The sequence below is a fragment of the Varanus komodoensis genome, unplaced genomic scaffold (genome assembly GCF_004798865.1).
Source record: "Varanus komodoensis strain SLA01 unplaced genomic scaffold, ASM479886v1 scaffold91, whole genome shotgun sequence".
Taxonomy (NCBI): Eukaryota; Metazoa; Chordata; class Lepidosauria; order Squamata; family Varanidae; genus Varanus; species Varanus komodoensis.
In genome coordinates, this window is record NW_025336610.1 from 794,596 (window position 1) to 813,930 (window position 19,335).

At 55.4% G+C, this 19,335-nt stretch overlaps 1 protein-coding gene across 2 annotated transcripts in view; it reads right to left on the bottom strand.

Annotated features, from left to right (window-relative positions):
* Positions 1 to 19,335, bottom strand: part of CLPB (caseinolytic mitochondrial matrix peptidase chaperone subunit B) — a 79,447-nt gene that overhangs the window by 13,755 nt on the left and 46,357 nt on the right. For both annotated transcript variants that reach the window (XM_044418585.1, XM_044418586.1), the window contains exons 7-8: positions 15,830 to 15,944; positions 4,709 to 4,786 (exon numbers count right to left, since the gene is read on the bottom strand). In XM_044418585.1, the coding sequence (XP_044274520.1) occupies positions 4,709 to 4,786; positions 15,830 to 15,944 (193 nt within the window). The remainder of the gene's footprint in view (positions 1 to 4,708; positions 4,787 to 15,829; positions 15,945 to 19,335) is intronic.

Below are 19,335 nucleotides of genomic sequence, written 5' to 3' on the forward strand. Positions count from 1 at the left end.
GGAATTATGTGAGCTGCCTGTGTTTCTTGAAAGGAAAAAGGCGGGCTCTGAATATAATTTAAATACATGGATAAATAAATAAAAGTACGCGGCCCTGGGTGAGCTGCACAGGAAGGAGTGGCTGCCCTGCTGCTCGGGGAGCAGGGAAACGGTCCCCCGCCAGACGGTTGGCTTGCAATGCGGGAGACTGGGACGCGATCGCGGCACAGCCCCTGGAAACGCCTTTGATTCCCGTTTGTGCTCCAGAGATATTTCTGCACTACAGCACAGCTGACGGCATTTTGTTTTCTTAGTGAAGTATTGGATGAGGGTGTTAGGAAGGAGTGGGGGCCGAGTTGCCCATAAAATGTCCTTGTGTGGAGCAGCAGCAACGGTAAAGGCAGCTGGTCTCCAGAGCAAAGCCCACGCAAAGCCCGGAAACGCCTGCTCGGCGGGGGAGCCGGGCAGGGCTGGCGGGACCTCGCTCAGGCCACACGCGCCAGGCCTGCCCCGCCGGACTGTCTCGACAAGGAACAGATTTGCTGGGAAGCGGGATACTCTTTCTTTATTGGATTTATATGCAGCATTTATCATAAAAGTCCAGGCATGAAGGCAATCAATAATTCAAAACATATTGTGGAATAAATCCACATCAAAACGGTACCCGCGACCACGTTCGGCCCCGCAGCAGCTGGGGAGTCCCTGTCCCACAGCAGCCTCCTGTGCCCCTGCCCTGTGCGCCTGCAGGCTGCGCAATTCTGGCCAGGCCCAGAAGAGCCAGCAGGGGAAGCCCTCGGGGGGGGGGGGGTGCTTTCCCTTGACATGCTCAAGGAGATGTCCAGTCTTGCTGCTGCTGCATCCTTTCAGTCCCGCCCAAAGCCACACTTCCTTTCCTGAGCCTAAAACCCTTGCCCATGCCAATCCACCCTCGCTTAAACTTCTCTGACCCCCGTGGCCTAGTCCAATTCCAGTCTCCGGTGAGGTTAATGACGTTCAGACATCATGCCAGGGCAGGGCTTGTGCCGATCACAGCTCAGAGCCCGAAGCATGGTCGGCACTTCCAGCATCCGACAGGTAGATCCACAGACTAAGATCCTTTCAGGCATTCTTTTCTGCTTTTTGCAGGGCCCCACTCCTTAACTTAACTAGGTCAGACTAGATGGCCGGGGAGGCCCCTTCTGCCTCGCTCTGTTTCTATGTTAACTTCACTCCTGTGTGGCTGAGTCAGCAACCTCTGGAGGCTGAAACAGGGCTGCTGTTGCTGCTCCGTGCCACCACACTGCCTCCGACGTCTGGGGACCCCGTGAAGGCAAGCCCGCCAAGGCGCCCGGTGCGTGGCAGCCCCGCTCAGCGCTCCCAAGCGCAAGGCCGGGGCTCCCCTGGCGGACCCAGCCCACCTCAGCTCTGGCCTCCCCTTTCGCCTGCTGCCTCGGCCTTCCCCTGACACGACGCCTTCTCAGGGCGCCCTGCCTTCTCGCCCAGGGCAGCCTCAGCTCTGCCATTTCTGCTCCAACGGAAAGCCTTGGCTTGATTTGATCTAGGACCCAACTGCCTGCCTTTCTGTTGGTACCGGGTATCTGCATAGCCTTCCTCCAGCACCATGTTTTCGGTGACTCAATTTTCTTCCTATGGCTGTAACTACGGGTTTCCAATCAGGGATCTTGTCAAACCATAGCAGGCAAAAGCCAGGGAATGTCAATGCACTTCAGACAAGGTCTCCCAGTTTGCTTGTCGGACGATGCAGACCATGGTTGCTAAGGTCAGACATACCACTAATTTGTAGATAACCTTCCTTAACCATGGCTTGGTGTGCTGCCTGAATTAAGCCAACAGCAGCTGTTACAGGTAACGCTAACCCTCTTATTGTTAAGCCGTCCCAAGACTTCAGTGAGGGATGGTCTAAAAAGGTTTTAAACAAAGAACTTAGCACTGCTTGCATGAGCAGAACGAGTCTGTGTGAAGCAGCAAGCCCACGAGCACCCCTGCAGCCCGCTCCTTCCCCGAGACGAAGAAGAGGCCTGAACCACAATTTGGCTTTGTCCGACGGGGTTTGTGGTTTATTGTTCCCTTTGGGGTCAACTATCAAAACAAGCCAGCAAAACAAAACAGGGTTTGTTGTTGGCTTGTTTACCAGTTGACTTAGAGCAGGGTCCTCAAACTTTTTGAATAGAGGGCCAGGTGAAAGGCTGTGCTGACCATCGCAGCCAGTGAGGTGGGGGTGCCTGGGGATGTGAGCCGGTAAGGTGCCATCGGGCGCGTGCGAGGTGGCATTGGGCGCGCACGGCGGTGGCTCGCTCACTCAGAGATCTCCCAGCGAGTCCAAAACCATCTCCAAGCGAGCGAGCCACCACTTCCCTGCCCGCGCTGCGAGGCAGCGGTGAGCGCGCACGTACAGGAGGCAGGCGGCGGCTTGCTCGCGAGCAAGCAAGAGAGCCACCACTGTGCACGCCCGATGCCGCCTCACCGGCCTTCGCAGCAAGCAAGCGCGGGGGCGGTGAACAGCGGCACGGGCCGGGTGGATGGCCACAGCAGGCTGGATCCGTCCCGCAGGCCATAGTTTGAGGACCCACGACTTAAGAGTTTCCATGTGGTTTGCACATAACAAGAAACCACAAGTCTGCGAAAGAGAAGCTGAATTCAAGTTCATTTCTCTTCCTGGCTGCACAGGAGAAGAGATGGCAAGAGATGGAGAAGAGAGGGCACGAGAGGAGATGGTAAAGCAGAAAGGGGGGAAGGCACTGATGCTCATGCACCTCACGTGAAACCATGCACAGTGTTATGTGCAAACGCACCCGTTCTCTTGTATCTAAACTGTGCCTGACAGAAGCCTCTCCAACCTCAGGGAAAGAAAGAGAGATCCTGCAACCTCGCCAACACAGTTCCACTCCAGCGCTGAACTGCTCCGGGAGTTCTCCCTGGACGCTCGACATGGATCTACCATGCTGCATTTTAAACCAACTGCTCCTTGCTCGGCCCTCAGCAGGACGGAGAAGTGATTGCTGCTCCTCCCTCCAAGGGCGAAGCAGGGCGGCGCGTTCAGCATGGCGGGTTCTGTCGCTGGAACCGGCAGCCACGGGCTCAGGCCCCCCTCCGCTCCGTGGCCCTGGCATCGGTTGGCTTACGTGGTGCTTTATTCCCTCCCGGAGTGGTTCAGTCAAGTATTGCGGCACGTAACGCTGAATCATGGCCGGACAGCTCTAGAAAGACCCCTGCCGTCGCGCCTCTCCCTCCGAGGCAGCCGGTGCGCCAATACACTCGCGGTAGCGGCAGCCGGCAGCGCACCGCCAAAGGAGGGCTGAGGGGGCAGGAATGCCGCCGCCACAGAGCAAAGCACGTTCCACCAGCCGTGGGGTTGCGCGCGCGAGTGTGACTGAATGGGGGTGCTGTTCGGGTACCGGACACGCGTTCAACGTAACGTCCTGTCTGACCTGAAGGTTTTTTTGGTCCCGTGCACTGCACCCCTTTTGCTAGGTCAAACGCACTCAGCACCTTTGGTCTGCCCTGACGGAGTCTGCCTTTTCAACCCATTACAGGCTGCAGCCAAAGCAAACCCGCCTCCACCAGCACGTCCTGTGGCTCAAATGACAACAGCTACAGGATTCCAAGGTACGGCAGGAAGAGCACAGAGCCTGCCACTGTTTCTTTGACCAGAAAAGGAAGGCGGAGCGTCGTTCCAATGACCTAAGGAATGCACTCCTGAGCCGAGCTTTGCTTTACACCTGCCTGCCTTGCCCCATGGAACTCTGTGCATTGCACAGGCCAGGGATAATAATTGCACCCAGGACCAGAGGGGGAAGAGGGCCCCCTGTTCCGGCTAGCTCGCTTTTTGCTTCACTCAGAAAGTTTTTCTTGAATCCACTGAATTTGTTAAGCTTTCCTAGGCACTGCTCACATCGTTCCAAGCTTTCCTCTGTAACAGGACGACAACTTGCTTTGGTTATTTGGATGCCTGGAAGCACTTCCTGACAGTCGGGACCCCGAGGGGGTGGAACGGGCTTCCCCGGGAGGTCGTTGAGGCCCCATCGGTGGGGTGTTCAAGGACAGGCTGGACATGCACATGGCGGGCATGTCGTGAGTGGAGCCGGCTGGAGCCAGGGGGGTCAGACTAGATGGCCCGGGAGGCCCCTTCTGGCTCGCTCTGTCTCTATGTATCTATGTCTATGTTGCGTACAAAAAATACTCAAGCAGGTTTCAGGATGCGAATCTGGTGCATGGCATCGCATTCTGCACTTGCAGGGATACTCAGGCAACAGGTTTTACGGGACCTGCCAGTGGAAAGGAAGAGCATGTGAGCGATGACACAATTCTACCGCAATTCTGAAAACTGCAGAAATGTGATGACGACTGCCTTTAAAGGCTTTTTTAAAAAGCTGCTTGGTGGGTAGGAAGGACAATTTGTTACGTTCGACACACATACAGTACTGCCCTGAGTTCTTCTGGAACCGATTGGTGAATGTGGAATAGCTCGTATGCGCAGCGACTCAAGGGGAACGTGCACCAGGCGTCCCGGCCAGGGACCGATGCTGTTTAGGTGACAGTGAAGAGGACGGAGGGGCTTCTACCTGACTGGGCACAAGGAGCACGTGAGGACTGTCCTTGAGGTCTCCAGCCCGTATGGAATGCCGCACCCTCAGTTATTCGCTTCCGAGCACACGTGGAGAAAGCTGCTGGGTGTTATCAAAGGCAGGATCCCGGTTCTCCGCACTGCAAAGAAGGATGCCAACTTTACCTATTCCTGACGATCCCAAGAAAAGGAACACCAGAGGATGCTCTTCATCATACCAGCCATTTTCCTTTCTCCGGATGGCTGCAATCGAAACACAACAAAAACAAAGAAAGGGGTTATATATCTGGGCACATAAAAAAGGGAAAGGCATATAAATCAATGACACAACAGCAAGTATAATTATCACTAAGTATACACTATGTTTTACTGCTCTCTGCCCACTCAAAGGCCTCGCTACCATTAGAGCTACCTAATTTGATTAGCCAGCCAGGCCTCTAGAGAGACCTAATCAGGTTAGCATGGATTTGGAAAGCTGCCCAGAGCAGATTTCGGATAAAGTTTTCCAGGATGTGCACTCAGGGTTGCCAGGGAAACCGATGGGAGGATGGACACTGAATGAACCAGAAAGGGACCTGTGGGTGGACTGGGAAGGGGCGTGAAGCGGTGGGGGAGGCAAGGGGAGACGACTCGCGAGGCCGAACGGCACTTCAGTTCACGAGCACACCTCTGCGCACGGAGAAGGGGCAAGGAGAAGGCTGCTACCTCTTGTAGGCTAACTGGAAGGAAGGCTTGAATCCAAGGTCGCCGACACGAGGGCCGTCATTAATCCTGCAGGCAGGCCGGAGGAGGGGCGCGAGGGGGCTCCAGCAGACCTCGCATGAGAGCATCTCCCCTGTGCAGGTGCAGTGCCCCACCTGCCGGGTGGGCCAATCTCAGCCTCTTGGCCACCTTTCCTGGGACCAGCCGCTTCTGGGGTTTAACTGGTATCCCAGTCAGTCCGGGCAGCGTGCCCTTAATTTTAAGCATACTCACAACGTAACTGCCGCCCCTCCACCATTCACCTGCTTCAAATTCCCCACGCCCCCGGAATATTCAGGAGACGTACAGCCTGCTCCCCCACCAACCGCCGAGTCGCTTCCACTCCCCTCGATCAGCAAGGAGTGCCGGCAGCTGCGCTCCGCTGCAGCTCATTCTGGGAAGCACCTGAGCCACCTCCCCACTCCCTGTGCGCATGCTTTCACGAGGCGTACTCACCACAAGCTGGCCTTCCCGGGCCATTCTGGCACAGTGGTGCACCCGCCTGAATGCGCCGACCCACGTCCTGACCGGGGTGCCGCGTATCCTGGAAAATGTGCAAGAGGCAGTTTTCAGTCAGGACGGGGCGGGCAGTCCCCTTGGGATGTGCCGGCGCATTCAGGGGACCACTTCCACGTGCCAAAATCGCCCAGGAGGGTCAGCCCAACGCATAACGATGGCTACTTAAGCTGAACGCCAAGCGCTCCCCCACTCGGCATGGAGGGGCAGTATCAACCCTTCCAGGCCACACTGTGTGGGGAGCCCCACCCAGACATGGTGCCAAGCCCCCCGAGCAAGGCCAGCTCTCTGCCTGGCACGCCACGCCACGCCACACAGCAGGAGTACTGTCATTCCGGTGGGCTTTCAAAATGGTTTAGAGAAACGCCTCAAAGAGACGGGTGCGGATAACGACATGGCCAAAGAAGCATCAGGAAACTGTAACGTGCTGGGCGAGAGCCTTCAGCATGCGGGACGGGCAGGTCTGCCAGAGGTCAATGGAGACGTGTTCCACGGGGCGTGTGCTGCCACACCAAGCTGTGAGGACCGGGCGGAAGCACCCGGTCCCAATTTGCTTAGGGCTTTCTAAATTAACAATGGCTAGGCATTATCCACCTGACCCAGTTGCTTGTGGGCAGCCCATGCCTTGAAAGGAAACATGGTGCAGCAGACCGCCAAACAGGGACCTGCTCGGAGCCTCGCAGCTGCCCCCTGCAGCAGCCGCCGCTTCCTGTCAGGCACGGAGTGCATTACACTAACTTAATTGGGAGCCTGAACTGGGAGTATCTGAACCATCAAGGCCAAGCAATTACTACTGGAACAGCCACCCCCCGGAAACCCTTCCTCAGAGTTTCCACACTGCAGCTGCAGCGCGGAGGCTGTCCCGGGCCGGCGATGTTTGTGAAGTGGCGTCCTGGAGAACTGATGCCAGCAGCGCCCCACAGCAAGGAGCAGAGGGGCTCAGCAGCAGCCTGGGCGGGCCAAAATGGCCCATGCATGCATGCGTTCCTGGAAGGGCGGACAAAGGGGCCGGTGCCCGACTGCAGGGTTTGAGCAGCCCCCTTAGATCCCAAGCCCACCCACAAGACTGCTAACCCTGCAGCGATGCACCGGCTCGCTTCCAGCGAGTGAGACAAACCGTCGTTTCACTGACCTGCTGGCCCAGCCTGTGAGCTACCAGATCACCTCCAACGGCAGATACAAAAGGGGGGTCGCATGTCAGTCCCCTGCCTCCTTACTGCATCTCTGATACGAACATGGAGACCGTTCCAAGTGTGCACAATGCTTTAAAACAACTCGACTGCACAGACTAGCCCTCTCTACCCTGGTGCCTCCAGGTGATGGTCTTGCTGGCTGCAGATGCTGAGCATCGTAATCCAACCAGGTTGGGGAGGCTGATCTAGAAAAACGAGTCAGCGGAGCTATTTTATGCCTCCTCAAGTGTTACTGAAAAAGCTCATTGCTAATTCCATCTCCCGCCGGGGACTACTGGAGCGTTTCCTGCTCAACGGTTGCTTGCCTGGGCGACCGTGGAGATCCACGTGTGCACTGCTCCCTATTGCTGAAATGGCTGGTTTCGCGTGGCCATGGATTGGAGGGCAGAAGCTCTCCAGCTACCTGTTTGCTGAGCAAGTGGCATCTTTCTATTAAATGCCAGAGCAGGATTAAACCACAAGACAGACAAGACATCCTGTTAATGGCATGAAGCATTTAGAGGAGGAATAATAGGCATAATTTCTCTTACAGTTTCCACTGAAATGAGAAATTGTACAATACATATAGGCAGTTATTTGGGGGAATATAATATGAGCACAGTGAAATGTATGTAATACTGCTCTTGATTATTTGTATATTTATAGCCAATCCATCAATAGGCATACTTTCTCGGAAAAAGGAATGCTATTCCTAGAAAAACATTTCCAAGGATCAAATCTTAACTGCTCCACTCTAGTCAGATGAAGACTGAGGGACAATCATTTGTGCCGGGGCCCAGCAGCAGCAGGACCGGTTTTATACAGCGGAACGCAAAGCTGGGAAAGGCGGCCGCGGCCCCGAGTACGTGCCCTCAGCACCACCGAGGAAGGCGCACCGCCACAGCACACCGGGGGCGCGGCGTACGGCGCTGACTAAGGCGGAGATGTCCAACAAGGAGGAGATGCAGAGGTGGGCAACCCGCTTGGCACTCAGGTCCGATCCGCAGAAGGTCCTCTGGTTCCTGGACACCAAGCCAGGGCACTGGGGAGAGACCCGGAAGATACAGCGAAGATGGACCAGTGGGCATGACAGCCTCCACGTTCTTCGCACTAGCCAGTGAAGGTACGGGAAGGGTTTCGAAATGGAGGAAAGAGAGGACTATGCCTCACCGCCCCAGGGAGCAGGCCCCTTCCTTCCTTCTGCTGCATGTCCTAGTGGTGTTCCAGTAGTACTGACCATAAAGGCATTTTGTGATTGCTTGTGTGTGTGGGGGCGGGGAGAGGGGGGCATCCTACAAAGAACCCAAAATGCTTTGCATGGTGAATGATGGGGGCCCATTACTTACTGTTCCCCTGCACAGCCCACTTTTAAAAATTCTGCACAGACCTGTCTCAGCAGTTGTGAGGGGATCATGAGAGCGGGAGGCAATGTATTATGTCAGACAGAAGCACTGCTCAGAGCAGGCAAAATGCCAGGCTTTAAAGGCATGACAGGCAAACAGACTTACCGTGATGGCAGAGCGGGCTAATGGATGGGGAGGGAAAGGCAGGCTGAACGGGAAAGAGAGCCAAAGGAAGCTCGGGCACAGAGCAGCGCTGCTCTGTCCTGGCAAGGTGGGCGGCCCGTGCAGGAGCTCCCGGGGCAGGCGAAGTCCGCGGGAGGCCTGGGATTCTGCAACCAGGGGCTATCCCTGAGGAAGCTTGCCTGGCGCCCGCCACCTTCCTTTAAAAAAAAATGTTCATAACTAATTCGCCATATGACCCTTGTTTTGCATTTCTGCTTATATTTCATTGTTATTTTATTTTTGTTGTTTTATTGCGTTTTTTCAATTGCATTTGTATTGTGTTTTCATCTTGTAATTGCAAACCGCCCAGGTGCTGTGGCACAATTGGGCGGCATAGAAATGTTTGTGGAATTCTGTGACAGGCCCTGCCAGACAAACCTGGTGGGATTCCATGGCAAGGTTTCGAGGTGGCTGGATGGAGGGGATGCAGTGGATGTGGGTTACCTGGATTTCGGCAAGGCCTTGGACAAAGTGCCCCATGATATCCTGGTGGAGAAACTGAGGAGTTTTGGGATACACCAAAGCACTGTCCGGTGGATTAGGGCAAGGTTGACTGACCGAAAGCAGAAGGTAACCATTAGCGGGGAATCATCGGGATGGCGGCCAGTGACAAGCAGGGTCCCCCAGGGCTCTGTCCTGGGGCCGATCCTGTTTAATCTTTTCATAAATGACATGGAAGAAGGGGTGACCAGTCTGCTGATCAAATTTGCAGACGTCACTAAAACTGGGGCAGTGGCCACAACTGAGGAGCAGGTAATCCAGATCCAAAAGGATCTGGTCAGACTATGGAAGTGGGCAGGAGACAACAGGATGGCGTTCAAAGTGGATAAGTGCAAGGTCTTGCACTTGGGGCATAGGAATGGGTGTCATAAGTACAGGTTAGGTGACAAGTGGCTGGAGATCAGCACTTGTGAAAGGGACCTCGGGGTGCTGGTCGACTGCAGGCTAAACGTGAGTCAGCAGTGTGATGCGGTGGCCAAGAGGGCGAATGCCACCCTTGGTTGCATGGCCACAAGTGTGGCTTCTAGATCGAGAGAGGTATTACTACCACTCTGCACGACTCTGGTGTGCCCGCAACTGGAGTACTGTGCTCAGTTTTGGGCCCCTCATTACAGAAAGGATATAGCCAGGTTGGAGTCAGTGCAGTGTAGGGCCACAAGGTTGGTGGCCGGTTTGCAGGGGATGCCGTATGAGGCGAGACTGGGGGAACTGGGCCTCTTCAGCCTGGAGAAGAGGAGACTCAGAGGGGATCTGTTGGCGACATACAGGTACGTGAGGGAATGTCACATGGAGATGGGTAGAGACCTGTTCTCCCCTGCAGAGGAAGGCAGGACGCGCTCCAACGGAGCAAAGCTCAGGGAACCCAGGTTGCATTTGGATGCCAGGAAGCACTTCCCGACAGTCAGGACCCCGAGGGTGTGGAATGGGCTTCCACGGGAGGTCGTTGAGGCCCCATCGGTGCGGGTGTTCAAGGACAGGCTGGACGTGCACATGATAGGGGTGTCATGAGTGGAGCTGGCTGGAACCGGGGGTCAGATTAGATGGTCCCGGAGGCCCCTTCTGACTCGCTCTGTTTCTCCAATACTCTGTTTTAAACAAACAAACAAACAAACAAACAAACAACCAGCAGGGCTGATCCACTGGCCCAACTGAGGGCTCACCACTTTTGGCTCTTCTCTGAGAGTTCTTTCCATTCCAGGTAGATGCAGTAAGAAAACCAGCATCTGGTACATCACTGCTGCGACAGCATTAAAGCTGCATCACTGCTGGTCAGTATAATAAGCGCATACTACTAAGACCCAGTGCCCAGGTAGTCTTGCGTTCTTTTCCTCTCCACATTCCTTTTCCTTTCCGCCCTTTTAGAATATAAGCCAGAGCGCAAGGACTGTATTGATCTGGGAGTACTTCTGACTGAAAAGTTGGGTATAAACCCTAAACAGAAGAAGGACGGATGGACAGACAGATGGAAGAAAGGAAGGGTGGGAAGGAGAAGCAGTAGCTTGATGTGCCCCCCCCCCCCCCAATCATCATATAAAATTGAGGTATTTGGAATGTGAAAAGCCGCCTTCTTTTTAAAAAGCAAACAAGTATGTGCCCTTTATGACTGCAGGAAGAAGGCGGGAAATGTTTGGGAAGAGGCTGGCAAAATCTCCACCCATGGAGATGGTTTTGGCTTCCGGCAGGCAGCAGAGGCTGGGCACTCCGCAGAACCGCTGTGCTTCTCCCTCCAGGGCTGGTGCCAGAATCCACTGTGGTAAGAAATAGCCTGGGCAGCTTACCTTTGGGTCTCGAATTCACTCAGGCCACAGAATGTGCCAAAGTCGGGTCTACTCAGAAACATACATGGAGTGAATCAGAAGGGGCCTCCTGGGCCATCCAGCCTGACCCCCAGCTCCGCTCATGACATGCCAGTCCTACGCAACTGCAGGACCCCAAGTTACACCATCCCATTTAGATGAGCATCCAGGCGCTTCCTAAATGACTCCAGCGAGGGAGAGCCTGCAACTTCCCCACGCAAGAGGCTCCGTTACCGTTCTGCTCCAACAGGGAGGAAAGCACTCGATGCAGGATTCGGTTTCCTGGTTTCCCTCTTTTGCACAGAAAGCACACTCTCTTGTTTCTGGCGCACCAAACACAGCATTTCTCTGACTGTGAGGCTCAAGGTCCCAAGGAGATAAGCACGCAGGAACCCGAGACCCCACAAGGCCTAAAAGGTCACCCACCGTGGGCGGCCTTACAGGAAGAAGAATACCCCAAGCGCTGTGCGATTCGCATCTGCGTGGCTAAGACGAAGAGAGCAATCAACTCTCCCTTCAGGGCACGAAGAGGAGACCTCTGCTCTGAATTCCCCTCTCAGCTGGAGCAGGCCATTAAGAGGGGCAAACCAACTGCTGGATGGCAAAGGGGGCTGCTCTGGCTGTTGCTGGCAGGAAGTGAGGTGGCCCCGGTTGCAATTTCGGACCCCTTTCCCCTTGTGTCATTTCCCTCTGTTGCAGCGAGCAAGAGAGAAGACCATGCAGAGAACCTGGACTCGCAAAGCTGTTCACGGAGCGGCCCAGAAGGCCCCCAGCCCAAGGCCCTGCAGTGACTTTCTCCTGGGATAAAGCACGATCTCTCACAGAGGGAGGCGGAGAGGGATTAGGAGACCCCGTGTTCGAGCAAAGGGCAGAGGCTGGCACACGAGCAGCGGCCGCTGGACATGCACGGCCCCCAACAGCGCTGCCACGCTGCCCGCCGGTGCCGTTCCCCTCCTTGCAGGACGGGCTGAACCCCTGTGAGCCGCCTCAGCAGGGACAGAGGCTCCTTGAGCAAGGAAGAGGGCCTGCCCGGCCCGGCCTCCCGACAGAGGGAGCGCTGTGCGGGAGAGAAGGCTGAAAAGGCCTCCCCGGCAGGCTACCATGGCTCACGGCAGTCCGCCTGGCCCCCAGTGAGCCCTGGTGCCCACAGGCTCCAGACGCTGCAGCCAACCCCCACCTGGGAGCTACTGTGCTGTGTGGACACTGTGAGTGCGGGTTTCAAGGGCTAAGCAACCCTTGCACAACGCTCGAACACAACGCGAGTTATGCAAGGGCTGCTCAGCTGACGTATTACACACAATCACCATGTTCCACAGGATAAGAACCCGCAAGAATGGGCTAGTTATGCAATCCGGCAGCCACACACGCCCTGGCACTTCCCCAGGGGTGAAATAACCCACGGTGGGCTGTCACGCCATGCCAATAGCCCCACGGGCAGCAGCCACCCTCAGCGCAGGGAGGGAGAGGCGAAAGGGCTGGTCAGCCACGGAGCACGCGGCTTGACGCCCATTTGCACCGCCGCATCACTGCCTCTTCATCCCGGCCCAGTTTTGGGCAGACCGCCCTCTTCCTCGGCGACGTGCCGCTCGCTCCAGCAGGGAGACCGTGGGGCGTCGGGCACAGCTGCGCTGGCCGAGCCCCACAGAGATGCCGAGGGACGCCTGGGAGCAGAGCGATGCCCAGCTGGGCCCTGCTGCAGCCTGCTTCCCGGCCTGCGCTCTAGTTTGCCCTCTGCAACAGCACAGCCACAGTGCTGGGTCTCCAGGAGGCCTTTCAGCTTGCTATTGAACTGATAAATTCACTGTATTACTTTACACAAATCAATACCCCAGCAGTTATCAGGGGTTGACGTGACCAAAATTGGTTTCAGCCAATTTGTGACTGTAATAAATGTCCATTTATCAAATCAATTCATTCTGTGGGGCTGCTGGGCCGGGCGGATGGTGCTGAAGGGGTGATGTCCTTTGGGCATGAACCAAAGGCCAACTCTGCCCTTGTGAGCCAGCCAAGCACTGAGGTCCCAGAGGCCCACCTGCCTTCTCCTTCTGCAGTGGTGGCCCGGCTCACGAGGCGAGCGAGCTTAACGGGCCGAGAGAGAAGCAGGACAAGGGTTCTGCCGCCGACCCCGTGCCTCCCCCAGCTCCGTTCTGCCTCAGGACCCCATGCGCAACCAAGCAAGCCAAGTGCCATCACACACAGGGTCTGTTGCCAACAAAATGCCCACCGAGGAGCAGGGGAGAAACGCAGCAGAGCCAAGGCCTTGCCCTGCGGGGCTCGTCTGCCCTGCCCAGGAAGGGGTGCCCAGGACTGGGCTTCCCAGGAGCTTCGTTCCCTTCCCCATCCAGGCCCACCAGATGTTGGAGAGCTCCGCCTCCTATCAGCTTTTGCCTTCTGAGCACATTTCCTGCCCCCGGCTCCGGAGACGGGCAAAACGGTGGCGGCAGTGCCAGCCTCCCATGCTTCCGGTCACCCGCTCCCTGGCTCTGCCTGCCAGGCCTCAGTGCCCGGCACCATTCCGCTCCGACCACTCCCACCTACAGCCAGGAGAGAGTCCTATACCAGACAGGACCGCCGTAAGGAGTCCTCACTGCCTCCTGATCCAGACGCTACCTCGACTTCAAGAACCGCCAGCTCCTGCATTATCTCCCCTCCAGGCAGCAGGCCTTTGGCGTGTCAGCAGCGCTCAGGCCCTTTAGCACAGGAGAGCAATGTCTATTAGGAATTATGAGAGTCCACCACGTTTTGCACATCAGAGCCCATTTTTCCTAGTTTTATTCTATTTCTAACTATGGGGAAATGCAAATCGCTACAGAAGATATTAGAAACCTCAACCAAGAAAAGCACCCTCCACACTTCCGGGAGGCCATATTCTTCATGCCCATTTATTCCCAAGCTTATTTCAGGCAAGCAAGAAACCTACTCCCTCTCCTCCAAATGGAAACCGCCATGCTGGGACAGCGAATAGGAACCACTATTCTTCCAACACCAAGAAAGCGCCTTGCCTCACCTCCTTGCAGCCCGGGGCCGAGAGTCGGCACACTGCGGCATCGCACCCCGCGCTCCGAGTCACCTACACGGGTACCTGCACATCAGGATCCCTGCTCCTCGAGCCCTTCCCCGCAGCAGAACGGCTGATCTGGCTTACACAAGTTCCTTCCACCACCCAGAAGAGTGGGGCACTTGTGTGAAGAGTTAAGTGTGCAAGGGAGCGGGCCAGGGGGTTGTGTGAACACTCTGACTCTATCAGAGGAATGATCGCCATTTGAGCTGATTTCTGGGGACTGCTCAGCGTGGCACACGGAGGCTGCAGCTCCCGCGGCTTGCAGCCCCTTCCACCCACCCGCCCCTCACCCCTCACAGCCTTGAACATCCAGCAGCCAAGAGGTGCTGCTGGGGAGCGAGGCTGCTCCGTGATGTGTGCCCCCTGCTCGGGCCCAGGTTTCATCGCTCTCTCTGTCTCAGCACAGGACCCGACTTCTGCGCCAGGCTCCAGGACCTATCACTGGTTACTCAGGCAGGAGAGTCTTCCACCGGATCCTGAGTGAGGAGCAACTAGGCCTCAGGTGGGCGGGCGTAGAGCACACTCCCGGGGCCATTCGATACTGGGGTGGGGGTGGTGGACAAAGGCTGGACTCAGTGGCCTAAATGCACCCTTCCAACTCTGCATTTCTATTTCTCCTTTATGCATGACCCTGCCATATACCTCTGGGTGATTCCCAATCTAATTCCCAATGATGGAAAACAAATGGGAAGAAACGTTGCAAAACCTACATCCGGGTGTATCGTTAAGAGACACCTCGTGAGTGGAAGACCAGTACCTAGCTGCAGGTGTGTGGATGCGGCCCACAAAATCCAGGTGAACTCTGGGCTACATGACATATTCCTTTCTTAGTAGAAAAACATTACTCTGGAATCTGTTCTCCAGGCTACACAGTGATGCGAAACTGACAGGGCCTTGCACACAGAACCTTAACAAGTCAAGGGGCCTGGGACCTCCATGGTGAAGGCACTGCAGAAATACGGTGGCTCATCCTCTCTGTCTGTCTCTCCCCCACACCCTTATTGCCTCTCCCAGTCTCATCAGCACAGGGCGAAACACTTTACACAAAGCGGTCCCAGAGCTCGATCGAGGGTTGCGGGATGCCTGTGTCTCTGCGTGTATAAACAATCCAGAATGGAAAGCAAGAACGACCGGTATTGTCTCCGTAGTTTGACAAAGAGGAGCCTTTCCCAAGACGGCAGGAGCGGCAGCAACACCCCTCCTCAGCACTGCCAACATCGCTCTTGGAAAATGATCCGAGTTTGAAAAGGCTGCTGAGAGACTGGAAGGAATTTGAGTACCAGCTGGAAGGACTGGCCGCGCAGGCAAGGCACGGGGAGGAATGCCGGAAGAGCTTCCTAGTGCTGAGCAGTGCAACTCCGGGGCGCCAGGGGCCAATTTCAGTGACCTGGGGGTTCTGCTCCTCCTGCAGCCACATGCCACCAGACTTTGGTGGCAGCAGCATTAAAAGCAGCTGGCAGTTTGCTGTGGAATGTGGGCTGCAAACCACAACTCCGGCATTCAAAGGCCACATTTGACCTTCCCAGGCCATTGCGGCGGTTCTGCTGGTACGCAAGAGTCAGTGCCTGGCAGGGCAGTTCTCTGCATGTCCCCCCCTCAGGACGCACCTGGCTTCAGGCCCATGTGTCCTCGGGAGAGCCATAAAAACTCACTTTTTGCCTTGCTTCTTTTCCTGAGTTTCATTCGTTTGCTTTCCTTCTGGAGGACTTAGTTTTAACTAGCCTGTGTTTTAACTTTTTAATTAACCTGATGCTATCACACAGCTGGCTGACATGGATTTGAAACTTAGGTGAGCCACCTTGTGAGGACTTGGTCCTAAGATGTGGCACAAAAAATGATGCTGGGAATTATAAACAGATGCCACCTGCATGCATGCACACATCCCACCTTTGGCTTCCAGGAAGGTCTGTAAATCAGGAGGCGAATACCCTTACCAGCTCCAACAGCTGCTATGGCGCTCTCCTGGCCAATGATATGTTCTCGGAGCCTTTGCTCCAGCGGGAACCTCCGCCGTTCCTCAATTTCTCTCTTGCGCTGCTCTTCCTGGAACTGCAGAGAAGGAAAAAAGTACCCGTCAACAGTGACACCAGTCTCGATACCCAGACATTCATAATGCAAGTCAGTCCACAAAGCAAGCAGTTCTTTTTATCACCTGCTCTGTGCTTGGCGGGGTTTTATTTACTGTGGTTATTTTTGCCTTTTTCAGGAGGCAAACGCTGCAGCAACTTATTTATTTATTTAGCAAGCTTCTAAGCTGCCCCATTCGCCGAAGCCGCGGGGCGGCTCACAACAATAAATAAATACACAACTATATAAAATAATATAATTGGAGATGTCCTGGCCAAAGATATAAAATCAATAAATAATATTAACAATTAAAATGATGTTTAAATAAAAAGGTCTTGGCCTGGCGCCGAAAAGCAAATGACGACTATTATTGCTATTGTGATCTCTGCTACGTTGTACGAGGACATTCCGCCCTTCTTTCCTCTTGCGGGGAACGCAGGCTGCCTCCCGGAGCTCCGTTTATTCTCCCAACAGCAGACCTGTAAGGTAGGGTCAGGCTGGGATGAGCGACTGCCTGAGCCGCACACGGAGCTTCGTGGCCAGTGGGCAGCACAGCCCGGATCTCCACGCGGCCAGTCCAGCACTCCAGCCAACACCCCGCACTGGCTGGCGTTTGGACCCCCTTTTCTGTTCAACAGCCAACTCAGTTAGCAGACCGGGAAGATGCACGCATACACCACAGAATCACAGGTAACAGGTAACTATCCCACCCTGTTCTAATGCTCTGGGTTAGGCAAAAGCATAATGGGGGGGGGGGCAGAAGAGCCCCCACCCCTTCCTAGGTGAGGCCTGCACAACACGGGTAGAAAACGGGAGGGGCAGGGCCCGGTGTACGGGACTAATATATGGCCAGGTGGCCCAAGGCGGGTGACGCCGATGCCCTCTAGGCCTCAGGAGCCCCCGCCCCGCTTTCCGCGTACCCTGGGCCTCCACATGCTCCCGTTCGGCTGCGCCTGCTCTTTCTGTCTTGCCCGCTCTGTTCAGCCTCCTTTGGCAGCCAGCGGTGCTTTCACCTTGCTGTGCGGCCCGCCCTTCTTGGGGGCTGGCGGGGCCTTCTCCCCTCCCACACGCCTTCCGCAGCCCCCGCCTCCTCTCCCCCCTGCATGCCAGAGGCTGCCTCTTTGCCCCACAGGCACCCATGATGGAGGAGAGGGGCTGCCCAACCAGCCGGCCTCTGGCTGCCGGATGCTGAGGAGGAGGATGCTGAGAGCCTCAGAAGCACGGCGGCGACTGGACCGCCAGAGAGCCGAACGCGCCGCTCGAGTCACAGTCTGGCCAGCCCCAGACGAGGGCTCTGAACCATCTGAGGCGTGAGCGAGGTGGCTCTGAAGGGCACAAGGGCTTCTGCAGACCAGCCCAGAGCAGGTGTGACTCAAGGCAGCGACTGCTCCGCTAGGGGGGTGCATGAGAAAGGGGCACCAGTAGGGGCGCACCTCAGTTTCTCTGCCACATTCCAAACTAGCATAGTTTTAGCTTAATTTGTAAAGCAATGTTATTGATTGATTGATTGATTTAGAGCATTTGTATGCCGTCCCATCGCATAGCCTTAAAATAAAACATAATTCAAATAAAATCCAGATCCACCCTGGCTGCAGATTAAAACCTATCAGCTGAAGTTAAAAGTTATTAAAATATTGTTGAAATAAAAAGGTCTTAGCCTGGCGCCGAAAAACAAATAGCAATAGCAATAGCAATCACACTGAATGCTGCAGCAGCCCCTATCTGAAGATCTGAAAATACAAAGGACCAAAACAATCTGATGACCAGGTAATACCATATTCTGGAAATGGCATCCGTCTTTACTTAAAGGGCTGGAAAGTTTGGGCATTTCAGTGCCAGAATAAACAGCATGGACCTTTTTCCTTGGAGGGTTGCATGAAAAGCTCTGATAAGCAAGTAACTGGAGAATAAGTTGACTGATTCAGGCAGGAGGTGAGACGGTGAAAATCCATCAAACTACGCTAAGCTTCCGTAAGCCAGTCCTTGGGTACTTTCCTCTCGGAAATCACTTCAGAGCACGGCTGTCAAGTTGTTCCTGCAAGTGGCCTCTGAACTGAGCAGAAAAGCTACTTCCGCAAGAACCCGGATCTACCGGAAGTGTGGCTCCCAGGTCCTGTTGCATGTTAATGACATGCAACAGGAATGGGCGATTCGTCCATCTTTCCCAATTCTTCCTTAGAACCAGTTAGGTGAGTGCAAGCGACAGAGCCTTCTCAGTGAGGGCACCACGGAAGAGGTCCCTCTGGGAAGACTGCGGAATGCCAGAAAAATATTCCCCACACTCTCTGCCCGGCTGTAGTGGGAATGGGAAAGAGGCATTTCTAAACGTCAGGATGACTCTGCTGTTTTATGGCATTTTTGTTAGTTTCACAGACTCTTGCTACTTCCATCAATGACTTTTTCTTCCTTCTTAATAAAGCGTTTGCTATTTCGCTTTTCTTACACTGAACTCTTTTTTATTGCAAGTTATTAGTCTACTGCAAAAGTGTGCTTAAGTGTCAAATGTATCAACGGAAACGTTCGCTTGGAACGTTTTGGGTAAGAGGTGGCTTCTAGTTGCACCCGGGAAAATGCCCAGCGGAGGCTTCAGAGCGTGCCTCTTCACACAACATGCAGTGGACCTGTGGGATCCAGCACGAGAAGGCAGTCGTGAGGGCCGACGGTGCAGGCCAAATGACTGCCCGCAGAGCACCAGCTTGGAGATCTCGGCCGCCGCACCCGCGAGGCGGTGAGAGCAGTCCCCCAGGCTCTTGTCGCTTCCTGCTGCCATGTTCCACCCCATGCAAGTAAGTGGAGCGATTTTGCGATAGACCTGCATGGGAACGTGGAGGCTGCACCTCTGCAACACGGTGGGGGGAAGATCGCTCCCTGCCGGGGACCCCTGGGGCAAGCGGGTTCGGGGTGAGAAGCGGATTCTCCCCCCAGCCATTTCTCCGCAGCGCGGCCCCCTGCACCGTGCAACTCGGCGACAGCCCCCCCCCCGGCCTTGCACAGGAAACAAGGTGTGCCGACACAAATGGTCAGAGATGGAGGCGCTGGGCAAGCTTCCCGGCATCCTAGTTGGGCTCGGCTCTGTGAGCAATCCAGAACACTCGGCTTAATCTGAGCTAGGGCTCCGCAAGGCTCAGTCTCAGACCCCCTTTTCAACGCGGGGGGCTCGCCCCTGCGACCGGGGCGGAGCAAAGAGCCCCTCTGAACATGAGCAAAGCGTGCTTCCTGTGTAATGCTTGCAGCCAGGCCTTTCTCTGCTGGGAAAAGGAGGCGGACCTTCCATGGCGGATATTCCACTGCCGGGCAGCGTGACTTTGTGCTCCAAAACCTTTGGCTGGCCAAGGAGATGGCAGCTTGAAAGGCAGAGGGTGAGGAGAAGTCG